A 13,203-nucleotide genomic window follows, 5' to 3' on the forward strand; every position below is an offset into this window, starting at 1 on the left:
GTCCTAGAAGATTGGAAGCCCATGGGACCGCCTCATTTGTCTTGATATCCCCACAGCACTTGTCCCTGACACATGGTAGACTCTTAATGAGGTTAGGTGAACAAATGCAGTTGAGGAGAAGATGAGAGGTAAGGAACAATGCCAGGAAGATAGGACTGTATTGGAATTAGCGGTCCTGTTCAGAAGCGGTGGGGTCTGTGAGGGCTGGTGACTGGGTTCAGGGGGTGGAACGTGCTCAGGGTTGGTGGGGAGGAGAGTAGGACAAAAGGCAGAGGACCTGTGAGGCGTGTGAGGAAGCAGCCAGGCCACCTGAAAAGACTGGGGAGGGCATGGGAGTGCTGTGCTCTGAGAAGGAGCCTGGAGCACATGGTCAGCCCCCGACAGGGTCCAACCTATGCCAGCCAGGTCTCCTTCAGCTGTGAGCAGCAGAAATCCAAGTTAAACCAGCTTAAACATAAGGAGGAATTCGTTGGTTCCTGTGAGTGAAAAGTTGAGGGGGATGGCTGGTCTTAGGCATAACCTAGATCCCAGGACTTAAATGATGTTCTCAAGAATGTATATATATTCTGTGGCTCTTTATCATTGGCTCCATTATCAGGCACACCCTCAGGTTAGATGACTCTGGGCCGCATCAGACTTGTGTCCTACAAAAAGACCTGCATATGTCCAGGGAATGACTCACTGACTGCAGCTGTGTTGCTTAGCCACAGCTGAGCTAGTCCTGATTCAGGCAAGGCCACAGGAAAGGAGAAGGGGAAGACAGCCCTGGAAGGGAAATGGGAGTGTGTTCCTGGAAGTGGAGAGTGTAAACTAGGCAAGCAGAATCGGCAGGAGAGCGTTCTAAGGGGTACAGACCCTGGTCTAAGTCACCCTCAGAAGCAGAGGGATCACATACGTGGTGCTGTATATGTGAGTCACTCTTTTTCATGTTTTTCAGCATCTCCATGATACGGTAAAGAGGAATCTCGACAGTGCCACATCCCCTCAAAATGGTGATCAGCAGAATGGCTACGGAGATTTCTTTCCTGGGCACAAGAAGACGCGCCGAGAGGCCTCTCTGGGAGCCGCCATCTCTTCCAACGGCCTGCCCCCGGCTTCCCCGCTCGGCCAGCCCGACAAGCCTGGCCCTGAAGCCCTGCAGGCCACTGGGAAGCATGCACTGGGGCTGGACTCCATCAGCAAGAAGTGTCTGGCAGACTCGAGCCTCCACCTGAACGGAGGCAGCAACACTAGTGAGTCATTTCCCCTGAGCCTGAATAAAGAACTGAAACAGGAGCCCATGGATGACCTGCCTTGCATGATCGCAGGGGCCGGAGGCTCCATCTCTCAAGGCAACCTCATGCCTGACCTCAACCTCAATGAGCAGGAGTGGAAGGAGCTCATCGAGGAGCTGAACAGGTCAGTTCCTGATGAAGACATGAAGGATCTGTTCAATGAGGACTTTGAAGAGAAGAAGGACCCAGAGTCTTCTGGTTCTGCCACACAGACCCCCTTGGCACAGGACATTAATATTAAGACGGAATTCTCTCCAGCGGCCTTTGAACAGGAACAGTTAGGCTCTCCACAAGTGAGGGCTGGGTCTGCAGGACAGACCTTTATGGGGCCTTCATCTGGCCCTGTGACCACAGATTCACCCAGCCTCGGGGGCTCCCAGCCCCTCTTCCTCACCGCTGGTCAGCCTGGAGTGGATAGCCCCAGTCCCAGCCTGATGCCGGCATCAGCCCAGGCTCAGAATGCACAGAGAGCCCTCTCCAGTGTGGTGCTGCCTAGCCAGGGCCCAGGCGGAGGCTCAGAGCTGTCCTCTGCCCACCAACTCCAGCAGATCGCTGCCAAGCAGAAGCGTGAGCAGATGCTCCAGAACCCGCAGCAGGCTGCCCCAGCACCCGCTCCAGGCCAGATGTCCACGTGGCAGCAGACAGGCCCCGCCCACAGTCCCTTAAACGCCCCTTACCCCGTGGAAAAGCCAGCCAGCCCTCCTGGTTACAAGCCAGACTTCACCACTTCCAAACTGCTCATGATGCCCAGTGTCAACAAGAGCTCCCCTCGACCTGGAGGCCCCTACCTCCAGCCCAGCCATGTGAGCCTCCACCAGCCGCCAAGTAACTTGAATCAAAACCCCGTGGCTAGCCAAGGCTCGGTGCTGGACTATGGCAACACCAAGCCCCTTTCTCACTACAAAGCAGACTGTGGACAAGGCGGCCCTGGGGCTGGCCAGAGCAAGCCGGCCCTGATGGCTTATCTTCCCCAGCAGCTGCCTCATCTTAGCAGTGAGCAGAGCTCCTTATTTCTGATAAAACCAAAGCCAGGAAATATGCCCTTCCGATCACTGGTTGCACCTAGCCAGGTGAGCACGGGTCTTTGCTCTGATACTCTGCATTCACATACACCCACCGAGTGGTTTTTCAGGTCCCAGATAGTTGGGGAACAAAGGGAGTAAGTGAGCAGCTACTTTTTGACTTCCAGCTCCCTTGGGAATGAAAATCAATCAAGCAAACCAGGATTGACTCTCAGTAGAATAGGATAGAACCCCTTGCACTTGGCCTGATGTCTCTCTCATGCCACACAACTTAAATCATTCGTGGCCGTGTTTTAAAGGTAAAGATCATCTTTAATGTCCTTAGAGGCTCTGTTTTTTTTCTTTTTTAAACAAACTTTCAGATATGTATGTCCAAAATGCCCTAAGTTTTAGTAAGCTTATAGCATTTAGGTGAATGCTGCTTTCTAACAGGTCTCAATTACATGGTTATTTACTTAAGGCTCTCAAGCCTGGCAGAATCACTGGGTCTGAAGGGTGGAGGATGGTCGAGAACCGTTTTATCACGATCATTGTCTGCATTTCTACTCACATTCACGTTCTAAAGTGTCCCCCAGCCCCGGAAGAGTAAACAAACAGCATTCCCAGCCTTCCTCAGAGCTAGCGCTGGCTTCTGTCCACCGCGGTGTGTCCTGCACTGCCGTCCACACTGTCCACATAGAGGGACCCACTGACACTGAGCTGACAGTCATGTGACTTTATAACAGTTGTATGACAGTTGTTTTGTCACGGTGCAGTGAGGTATCTCCTTCCTTTCGCTGCTGTAAGTAAAAGGCTGCAGTGAATGAACCTTTGTGTATTTGTAACACTAACATTTTAAACTCATCAGATTTCCTGTACAGATATTGCTAGATAAATTAAAATTATTTCCAAAAATAAATAAACTCATCAGTGGCCACAGGACTGGAAAACGTCAGTTTTCATTCCAGTCCCAAAGAAATGCAGTGCCAAAGAATGTTCAAACTACTGCACAATTGCACTCATCTCACACACTAGCAAAGTAATGCTCAAAATTCTCCAGGGCAGGCTTCAAGAGTACGTGAACCAAGAACTTCCAGATGTTCAAGCTGGATTTACAGAAGGCATAGCAACCAGAGATCAAATTGCCAACATCCGTTGGATCATCAAAAAAGCAAGAGAGTTCCAGAAAAATATCTACTTCTGCTTTATTGACTTACACCAAAGCCTTTGACTGTGTGGATCACAACAAACTGTGGGAAATTCTTCAAGAGATGGGAGTACCAGGCCACCTTATCTGCCTCCTGAGAAATCTTTATGCAGGTCAAGAAGCAACAGTTAGAATTGGACATGGAACAACAGAGTGGTTCCAAATAGGGAAAGGAGTACGTCAAGGCTGTATATTGTCACCCTGCTTATTTAACTTATATGCAGAGTACATCATGAGAAATGCCAGGCTGGTGGAAGCTGGAATCAAGATTGCTGGGAGAAATATCAATAACCTCACATACGCAGATGACACAAAACTTATGGCAGAAAGTGAAGAAGAACTAAAGAACCTCTTGATGAGAGTTAAAGAGTTGGCTTAAAACTCAACATTCAGAAAACTAAGATCATGGCATCTGGTCCCATCACTTCATGGGAAATAGATGAAGAAACAGTGGAAACAGTGACAAACTTTTTTGGGAGCTCCACAATCACTGCAGATGGTGACTACAGCCATGAAATTAAAAGACACTTGCTCCTTGGAAGGAAAGCTATGACCAACCTAGACAGCATATTAAAAAGCAGAGACATTGCTTTGCCAACAAAGGTCTGCCTAGTCAAAGGTATGGTTTTTCCAGTGGTCATATATGGATGTGAGAGTTGGACCATAAAGAAAGCTGAGCACTGAAGAATTGATGCTTTTGAACTGTGGTGTTGGAGAAGACTCTTGAGAGTCCCTTGGACTGCAAGAGATCAAACCAGTCAATCCTAAAAGAAATCAGTCCTGAATATTTGTTGGAAGAACTGATGCTGAAGCTGAAACTCCAATACTTTGGCCACCTGATGTGAAGAACTGATTCATTGTAAAAGACCCTGGTCCTGGGAAGGATTGAAAGCAGGAGAAGGGGATGACAGAGGATGAGATGGTTGGATGGCATCACTGACTCGATGGACGAGAGTTTGAGCAAGCTTCGGGAGTTGGTGATGAACAGGGAAGCCTGGCGTGCTGCAGTCCGTGGGGTCGCAAAGAGTTGGATGCAACTGAGCTACTGAACTGAACATTTTAAAAACAGAAAAACTCGATGCTAGTAATATCTGAGGAAATTGACATGTTTCAGATCATAGTAAGGATGTGTAAATAGGCACAGTGCTTTCAGAAAGTAATTTGACATTATATAGTTTTCATAAGCCATAAAAATGTTTGTAAACATTGACACATTATACCCCTGCAAGAAATAATACCAAAAAAAGAAAAAGAAGAATGTTATGTACAAGATGTTCATTGCATGATTATTTCTAATAGCCAAAAACTGAAAGCAGTGTAAGCATCTCTCAGTAGAAGAATGTGTGTGTAATGTCCATCCTTCTACTTATTTCAGCCACTATATTGTCACATGGACAGAAGAGCCTGGTGGGCTACAGTCCATGGACACGACTCAGTGACTAAACAACAACAACACATCTGACAGAAGCCAAGCAGTCTGTTCCCAGGAAAATGCTGTTCGTAGGTGGACAAACCGTTAAGTCCTGTTGCTTCAGGGACAGCCCTGCCTCCAGGGGCCCAAGGTTTGCACACTCGGTGTAGCCTCTCCATCAACCAGTGTCCCTCAGAAACTTCTTCTCTGGGGGCCTGTCTGTGCCCATGCATTCCAGTAAGGGAGCATTTAGAAGCTGCAGTTGCTTTTGGAACTGGGTATGCAGGTATACAAGTTTAAGTTTAAGCCACTGGTGAATTGTAGGAAACAAAGCTAACACTCAGCTACTAACTGTTCGTTGCCGTGCCCGGGCACTCAGGTGTCAGTGCTTTTGGTCTCAGCCCTGCCTTGCAGTGTGGTTGCTCTGGAGTCACGTGCCGAAAGAGCAGCGGCCTCAAAGGAGAGCCTGGAGCCAGGCTTTCACTAGGCAGAGCTCGTCCGCTCTGATCAGGGCTTATAGTCCCCAGTGTGTCCCACCTGACTTGAGACCCCCTTGTCTCTGTTGACAGGACCAGAACCCTCCCAATGTCCCTGTACCAACCCAGGCTGCCAGTGTGGGGACTCAGCCGCCAACTGTTTCCGTGGCCAGCACGCACAGTAGCACCTCCTATCTCAGTAACCAGCAGCAGGCAGCGGTGATGAAGCAGCATCAGTTGCTTTTGGACCAACAGAAACAGAGGGAGCAGCAACAAAAACATTTGCAGCAACAACAGTTTTTGCAAAGGCAACAGCACCTTCTGGCAGAACAGGTAAAGAGAAAGGCGGGAGAAAACCCGACCCCCACCTCTTGCCGTGTTTGCCTGCGTCCCAGGTCACTGCGGTGGCCGCAAGCTTCGGTATGTATGTGTGTGGATTTGTGCTTATTTGTATGTCTGGTTTTAGAGTACTCTGGGAAACAAGAGTGTGCTATTTCTCAAACAGTGGTAGCCTGTGTCAGAGCAGCTTTATGTCACTTAGTGGGGATTAATGAAAGTGGAATCGCAATGTATTAGAACCATTTTTCCAGCAGCTACCAAAGCACTGAGCTCACTGATCCACCAATTTTCTGTGAGATCCTGCTTTGTTGTAGTTTGCTATAAGGCAGAACATAAAGTAGGGAAATGAAGATATCCCTGAGGTCCTGGGATTCGAGAACCCCAGGTTGTCAGGGACTGACAGCCCCCTCCTAGTCCTGCAGTTTGTTTGCCCCCTCGGTCATCAGATTGTCCTACGCAGATTCCAAGGTTACAGGAATTCTCAGGACTTTAAATTACATCCTTAAGACAGAAGAAAACTAGTTACCCAGAGGATAAAGTTGATTGAGGATGACTTTAAAACTCATATTACTGCCTCAGTTTCACCATGTATTAAATAACAGCTTTTGGGGGTATAATTCACATGACATACAATTCACCCATTTAAAGTATACAATTCAAGTGGTTTCCAGTTTAGTCAGAGTTACGCACCATCACCATAACCAGTTTTAGAACATTACCTAAAAGAAACCCTGTACCCATTAAAAAGTTATTCCTTCATCTTCCTAAGCCTAGGCAACCACTGTCTACTTTTTATCCCTGTAGATTTGCCTGTTTGGGACATTTCATATAAAGCATTCGAGATTCAGCTGTACTGTCTGTGTATCAGAACTCCGTTCCTTTCTGTGGCTCCTTAGATCTCACCCATCATTCTGTGTCATACTGTTTATTAAGAATCCCCCAAATGAGATTATGAACATTATCTCCACAGATAAAAAATTGTCCACTTGGACAATTTACTTTTCTCTGATCGCTTTGTTTTTGTTTTATGTGGGTCTTGTTTTCTGTTGATCTTGGCATTTTCTAGGAGAAGCAGCAGTTTCAACGCCATCTGACCCGACCGCCCCCCCAGTATCAAGACCCAACACAGAGCACCTTCCCACAACAGGTTGGACAGTTCACAGGTGAGGAGTGTTTGAGACGATGATGTGGGGCAGGGCAAGGCAGGCGCTGAACAGACGTTCCCCTCGTGCTGACTTTCTGCTGCCTGCTCAGCTTTCCAGTATAGGTGCCAAATGGACTCACATGCTCCTGTAGCTTCAGGCTGCGTAAGGAGCCTGGCTCTCTGGGTGCCCTGTAGGTGAGCCAGAGAAGGACAGAAGCAGGCTGCTTTGGCTGGGTCCCTGGCTGTATAGTCGTTTAAGGCAAAATCATCTCTAGTTGATAGATATCTTATCCATAGGAAGTGGCTTCTGTAATTCTTAAGAAAGTTCTTTGCTTCTACTGTTATGTGTCTCTTTAAAAAATGACCTTGTCCTATTTTCCAGATAAGGAGAAACTTCATGCACTTGTGGCCTTTTGCTTCTTTTCTTCTTTCTGTCTACTCATGTTGGTGTTAGCAGCAGACAGTTGATCTGGTGGGGGCAGGAAACATTCTGAGGTTTCAGCTGTCATGTCTCAGATATGTGAGAGAACCTGACCAGCATTGCTCAGGCTGTTGCTCTAGAAATAGAGAGTTCAGTTGATAGATGCAGAAAAGTCCAGGCCATACTTGCTTTTCTAGCTCTTGGACTATCTTCAAAACCTGTGCTTTCCTTGGTCAGTGACTCTTGCTATAACATGTCCTGATGAAGTTGCCCACAGCCGTGCTTCCAGAGGAGGCTGAGTGGGTTTTATGTTATGCTGACAGGACCAGGGGATTGAAGTCTGTGGGCAGCTCAGAAGATGAGCCTTGGCCAGCTTTCCTGCCTTCACCCCATTTAATGTTGCTGTGTGTTATCATTGGGAAAGAAGTGGATTATTTCAGCATTTCTCTCTTTTTCAACTCAGTTTTTAGTTAGGTGCTAATGGAAAGCAGAAGAGGAGAAACAAAGTGTACCCAGTTGTGGCCAACTCCTGAACAGCCCCTCTCCTACGCACACAGTGCTGTCACCACGCAGTCACTGCTTGAGACAGAGTCCCAGGTGGCAGGTTCCCCGAGGACAGGCCCTCTGTCCCCCCAGCACGGCCTGCGCCACAGAGCAGGCGCTCAGTACACGTCTTCTGGTGGCCCCCCTCCCACACCCTGCGGTACCACATCGTGTGGGCCCTCATCCGAGTGGTCCTGTCAGTCCCCGGCCAGTGAGGTCTAAACCAGCCACAGTCCAGTTACCCTGCGGCTCTACAGCCCTGTCCCCATAAGGGGGCTGCAGCTCCTCTGAATCTGGCCAAGACTATCTCTTCCTTTTATCCCAGACACTCTCCCCACATCCTAGCCACAGAGTTTTCCCCTTCCTCTGTGCCTTTTTTTTTTTTTTTTTAATGTACCTGTCTTAATCTCCTTATTGCGGGCTCCATTCTACCCTGTGGGGAACTTTTGGCCCCCAGGGCTCTCTTAATGCATTAAGGTTGCAGTGATCATGAGGTATCTGGTGAGGTATCAGAACACTGACTTTGCCTTTCATGCCTGTAGGATAGCAGTTGCTGTGTGGGTCTTAGATGTATCTCCATAGTGGTGATGAAGAAATGCTAGCTTGGCTGACAGCACTTTCTCTGTCTTCTAGGGTCCTCTTCTGCCATGCCTGGCGTGAACAGCTTGGGTCCATCTAACTCCAGCTGTCCCCGAGTGTTCCCTCAGGCTGGGAATCTGATGCCAATGGGCCCTGGACACACTTCAGTTTCTTCTCTTCCCTCAAACTCAGGCCAGCAGGACCGGGGTGTGGCTCAGTTCACTGGCTCCCAAAGCATGCCACAGAGCAGCCTCTACGGCATGACTTCCAGCATAACCCAGATAGTTCCCCAGCCTCCGCCACAGGCCACCAATGGACATGCCCACATTCCACGGCAGACCAGCGTGGGCCAGAACACCTCGGTTTCAGCTGCCTATGGACAGAACTCGCTGGGGAACTCTGGTCTCTCCCAGCAGCACAGTAAGGGGACCCTGAACTCGGGTTTAACTAAGCCACAGGTCCCCAGGGTATCAGCAGCCATGGGAGGCCAGAATTCCACGTGGCAACATCAGGGAATGCCGAACCTGAGCGGCCAGCCCCCGGGAAACAGCGCCGTAAGCCCGTTCACTGCAGCCTCCAGTTTCCACCTGCAGCAGGCCCACCTGAAAATGTCCAGCCCGCAGTTCTCTCAGGCGATGCCCAGCAGGCCCATGGCCCCCATGAGCTCAGCAGCTGTGGCAGGGTCCATGCTGCCCACTGTGAGCACACAGCAGAGGACCAGTGCCCCTGTGCCAGCACCTCCCCAGGGAGCCCCGCAGCAGGGCTTGTCGGGCCTGAGCCCGGCGGGGCCTGAGCTGGGGGCCTTCAGCCAGAGCCCTGCCCCAGCCATGGGCGGCCGGCCAGGCCTGCACTGTGCCCAGGCCTACCCCGTGCGGACCGCAGGCCAGGAGCTGCCCTTTGCCTACAGTGGGCAGCCGGGCAGCGGCGGGCTGGCCAGCATGGCTGGGGACGCCGACCTGATCGACTCCCTGCTGAAGAACAGGACTTCCGAGGAGTGGATGAGCGATCTGGACGACCTCCTCGGGCCTCAGTAGCAGGAGGATTTGTGGTATTTTCAGTGTTCACACAGCCTGTAGTTTTGTTCTCAGATTCAAGAAAGAGTAACTGCTTTGGACCAAATCCCACAGCCCAGGGAGCCGGGCAGGCAGAGCTAGAGCCGCAGAGCCGAGGCCTGGTCCTCCCGGGACCGTGGGGCCCACGGCTCCCAGCCAGCAGTTGGGATGTCGGGCTGGCCCCCCCATCTGCTGGTGTCACTGTATGGGGTTGGGACAGCAGGACTGGGTTCTACGGGGGTTTTTTCTATCCATAAGACCAAAAAGCCAACCGTAAAACCCCACGACGCCAGCTTTATAAAAATCTGTGCTATCATTTTGATCTAATCCAAGATTTCTCCACTTGGCCCAGTGTTGGGACAGATTTTTGTTGAAACTTTATAGTGGAACTATTTGCAATTTGTAGCATAGAAAAGATTTTTTAAAGGTTTTAAGGTTTTAAAAGAGGTTAGGGTAGGTGGTTAAAATCTATAAGTGGCATTGGAAACTTAGGGTTTCCTTTTGATTAAGAGCCTTTTTTATTCCTGCTCTTTGTCAGCTTTCAGGACAAAGAGAGGCTCACTGGAAAATTGCATGTGCCAAAAAGGAACAGGATGCCGTGAGAAGCAGAGCTAGTGGCAGAGATGCAGTCGTTACTGCAGCCCCGCGTTCTCCCAGAATGCTGTTCTTCCAGGTTGGCATTTAGGAAGACTTGGGCTGAGGAATCCCTTCCTCCAATGTTTTCAGAGCAGGACCCCAGGCTAAAGGCTGAAATACAAACTGGGGTTCCTGTGTCTCTTTTGTTGTGACTCCTCACCTTTTGCAGTTTCTCTGGAGACTCGTATTTAATGTATTAGGAAGGTGATCATTGTTGAGTTGTGCACAGATGTCTTTTCTTTCACCCTATCTTCATTTCCCATAACCGTTCTTTCTGCCTCCTGTTCTTTATATCTCCAGCCCAAGTGGAAAACCTCCTTATGGCACTAATTTACTAGATTGGAGAGGAAAAGAGTCATTAGAATTCCCCAGGGAACCCTAGCGCTGTAAGGAGGCGGGTGTCCCCTCCCCAGAAAGCAGAGGTTCAGGGGAAGGAGGGAAAAGGACACAGGCCAGAGGAAGGGCCCCCGCTCCACTCTGCTCCCGCTGCCGCTGCCTCTTCAGACGACTTGCACTTTCTAGAGAGAATTGCTGTGTAACACTAACACGTCCTTGCTAAAAACTCAAGTGGATTTCTCTTTTAAGGTCTGTGACTGTCTAGGTCTTGACTAAGCTAAGAGTCCACATAGTATTACCTGTGGGCTGTTTGTGGAAAGTGAAGACGGAGAGAGCACTTCAATATAGCAAAAGCAAAATGGTAAGCATAGGGTGGAACTCTTTCAAATGGAATATTGGAAGGAAAATAGTACACTGAAAAGAGTGGCTTATATGCAGAATGATCTCTGGCAAAATCACCACCCCATTTTTATTTCCCTGGAGTTTCAAAATGGATAATTCAAGGAGTATCATACGTAAAGAATTGAGCCAAGAAAAATGCTCACACAGCCAGCTTGAGTGGCTTTGAGGGGATGAAGGGTTGTGCACACATTGGTCGTTACTTTGCACCAGCAGTGCCTTTCATGGGGGTGCTTGGACCCTCAGGTCTTCTCTAGTAGCCATTTGCCGCCGTGAGTGGCGTTGGGGCCATTTCCCTTTTATCTCCCTCGAAGCCTTCCCCGGAGGCTGAATATAGCTTAGAGAAAGGGATGCATCATAAAGCCAGTGAAGACGCCACCCTCTGAGTGAGTTCCCGAATCTGAAGGGGAAGAGGGTGACTTCAGTGGGTTTTTTTTTTACCAAAAATAGCGGGCTGGAGGCTGGTGGTGGGTCCCTGTTCCTCTCCCGGTCTCCCTCTGGCTGCCGCTCACCTCTGTCCTCGGCACTCACACCTCTGCCCCCCCTTTTGGGGAGGGCTGCCCCTGCCTTAGTTCTGGGGCCACCTAGACAGACGGCAGGCTTCTGCCCCCCCTTTTGGGGAGGGCTGCCCCTGCCTTAGTTCTGGGGCCACCTAGACAGACGGCAGGCTTCTCACCTGCTGCAGTGTCAGAGCAATAAATGTGATGCTTGGGGTCCCCCCAGGGAGCTGCCAATGGCTTTATTTATGAATCTGGTTTTTGGGTAGTCAGGGAAGGAGACAACTCCACTTCAGTGCAAATCCCCATCTTCCAGGAGCCATGACTCAAAAGAAAAGGGTGCTCGGACTTTTGTTATACACATTTGCTTTGTGTAAATAAATGTTTACAATTTTATATTAAAGATGGAATAAGCGTTAGAGCTTCTGACTGTATATTTTTTACTTTTATAGATTTAAAAACTATGATCCTTTATATATGTGTTTTGGGGGGCTATAAGTTTTATGACAAACAGTTGGTATTGTTAACTTTTTACTGTCATCAAAGTACATAAAAATTCTATTAATTCCCTTATTCTTTTACTTCCTTAACTCTGGTATACACCAAAAAGAAGTCTTTACTTTCCTGTTTTATCACTATAAAATAATAAAAGTATTTTGCTAGTATGGAAACTGCCCACGTATTTTACTTCACATGGCCACGCCAGCAAGGCAGGAGGCGGACCAGCACGCAGCTGCTCTGCTTGGTAGTTGTGTGATTTGGCTGCTTTCTTAACGGACATTGGTGGTGGGGGTGTTGGGTTTGGTTTCCCTCAGAGTGACTTTTACTTTTGATGCTGCTAAGTCACTTCAGTAGTGCCTGACTCTGTGCGACCCCATGGACGGAAGCCTACCAGGCTCCCCGTCCCTGGGATTCTCCAGGCAAGAACACTGGAGTGGGTTGCCATTTCCTTCTCCAATGCATGAAAGTGAAGTCGCTCAGTCGTGTCTGACTCTTAGCGACCCCATGGGCTGCAGCCTACCAGGCTCCTCCATCCATGGGATTTTCCAGGCAAGAGTACTGGAGTGGGGTGCCATTGCCTTCTCCGTTACTTTTGATAGATAGATAGAAAATTAGCACTGACTTTGCCCAGGGCTGCCGGTCTTTCCCCTCTGGCTCATCCATGTCCTGAGTCTAACGTGAGGAAAGTTGGACCAGATAACTCAGGGATACCTTAGGTCCTTAGCAGTTCAAATGTTTCACTTAAAACCCTTGGGTTTATTGTCAATGCAGTTCTCTGGGTCTTGTTTCGTTTCCTTTTTTTATTGTAAGAATACGTGTGCTCTGGCACGTTCACCCCCTCACTCCTGTTGGTATCACATTGTCAAGGGCATCAAATGGAGACACACCAGGAACCTGGAAAGCGCGTCTTCTCAGTGACCTCTCACCTCAGGCACAAGCTGGAAGAGGGTCAGGCCTGGAGAAGCTGAAGCTCTCGGGAGAGCAGGAGAGAGCAGCCTTCAGGGAGGAAGCCTGTCACGTGGTGGAATTAAAGATATGATTACTCTGATGAAGCCCTGAATGTAGGGCACAGGGAAGGGAAGAACACCAGACTCATGAAGTCTTGGCTGAGAATGCACAGAACGTGTGCGGGGGGCAGGGGGTTTGCTCTCCTTAGTGGTCAGAGAAGTCCGAAACAGAACAAAAGTGAGGCGGTTGTGCTGGTCAGAGCAACAGAGCTAAGAGTGCCCGCTGCAGCGTGATGAGGCAGGCTGCGGTACGACGTTCTCTGTGGGAAGAGATTTTGAAAAAGGTAGTAAGCTCCTTTAAAGTGTTCATGCCATCTGTCCACCCCAGCAATTCCAACTCTGAGAAGCCATCCTTGAAAATAAATCCAGGAGCAGAAAAA

General features: G+C 49.2%; 1 protein-coding gene across 1 annotated transcript in view; it reads left to right on the forward strand.

The window, feature by feature from the left end:
- MAML1 (mastermind like transcriptional coactivator 1) overlaps positions 1 to 11,980 on the forward strand; it is a 64,204-nt gene extending 52,224 nt beyond the window's left edge. The window contains exons 2-5 of the mRNA XM_005893439.3: positions 938 to 2,344; positions 5,463 to 5,702; positions 6,775 to 6,871; positions 8,450 to 11,980. Coding sequence (XP_005893501.2) covers positions 938 to 2,344; positions 5,463 to 5,702; positions 6,775 to 6,871; positions 8,450 to 9,429 — 2,724 coding nt within the window. The 3' untranslated portion in view covers positions 9,430 to 11,980. The remainder of the gene's footprint in view (positions 1 to 937; positions 2,345 to 5,462; positions 5,703 to 6,774; positions 6,872 to 8,449) is intronic.
- The last annotated feature ends 1,223 nt before the right edge of the window (positions 11,981 to 13,203 follow it).

The sequence above is a fragment of the Bos mutus genome, chromosome 7 (genome assembly GCF_027580195.1).
Source record: "Bos mutus isolate GX-2022 chromosome 7, NWIPB_WYAK_1.1, whole genome shotgun sequence".
In the NCBI taxonomy this organism is placed as follows: domain Eukaryota; kingdom Metazoa; phylum Chordata; class Mammalia; order Artiodactyla; family Bovidae; genus Bos; species Bos mutus.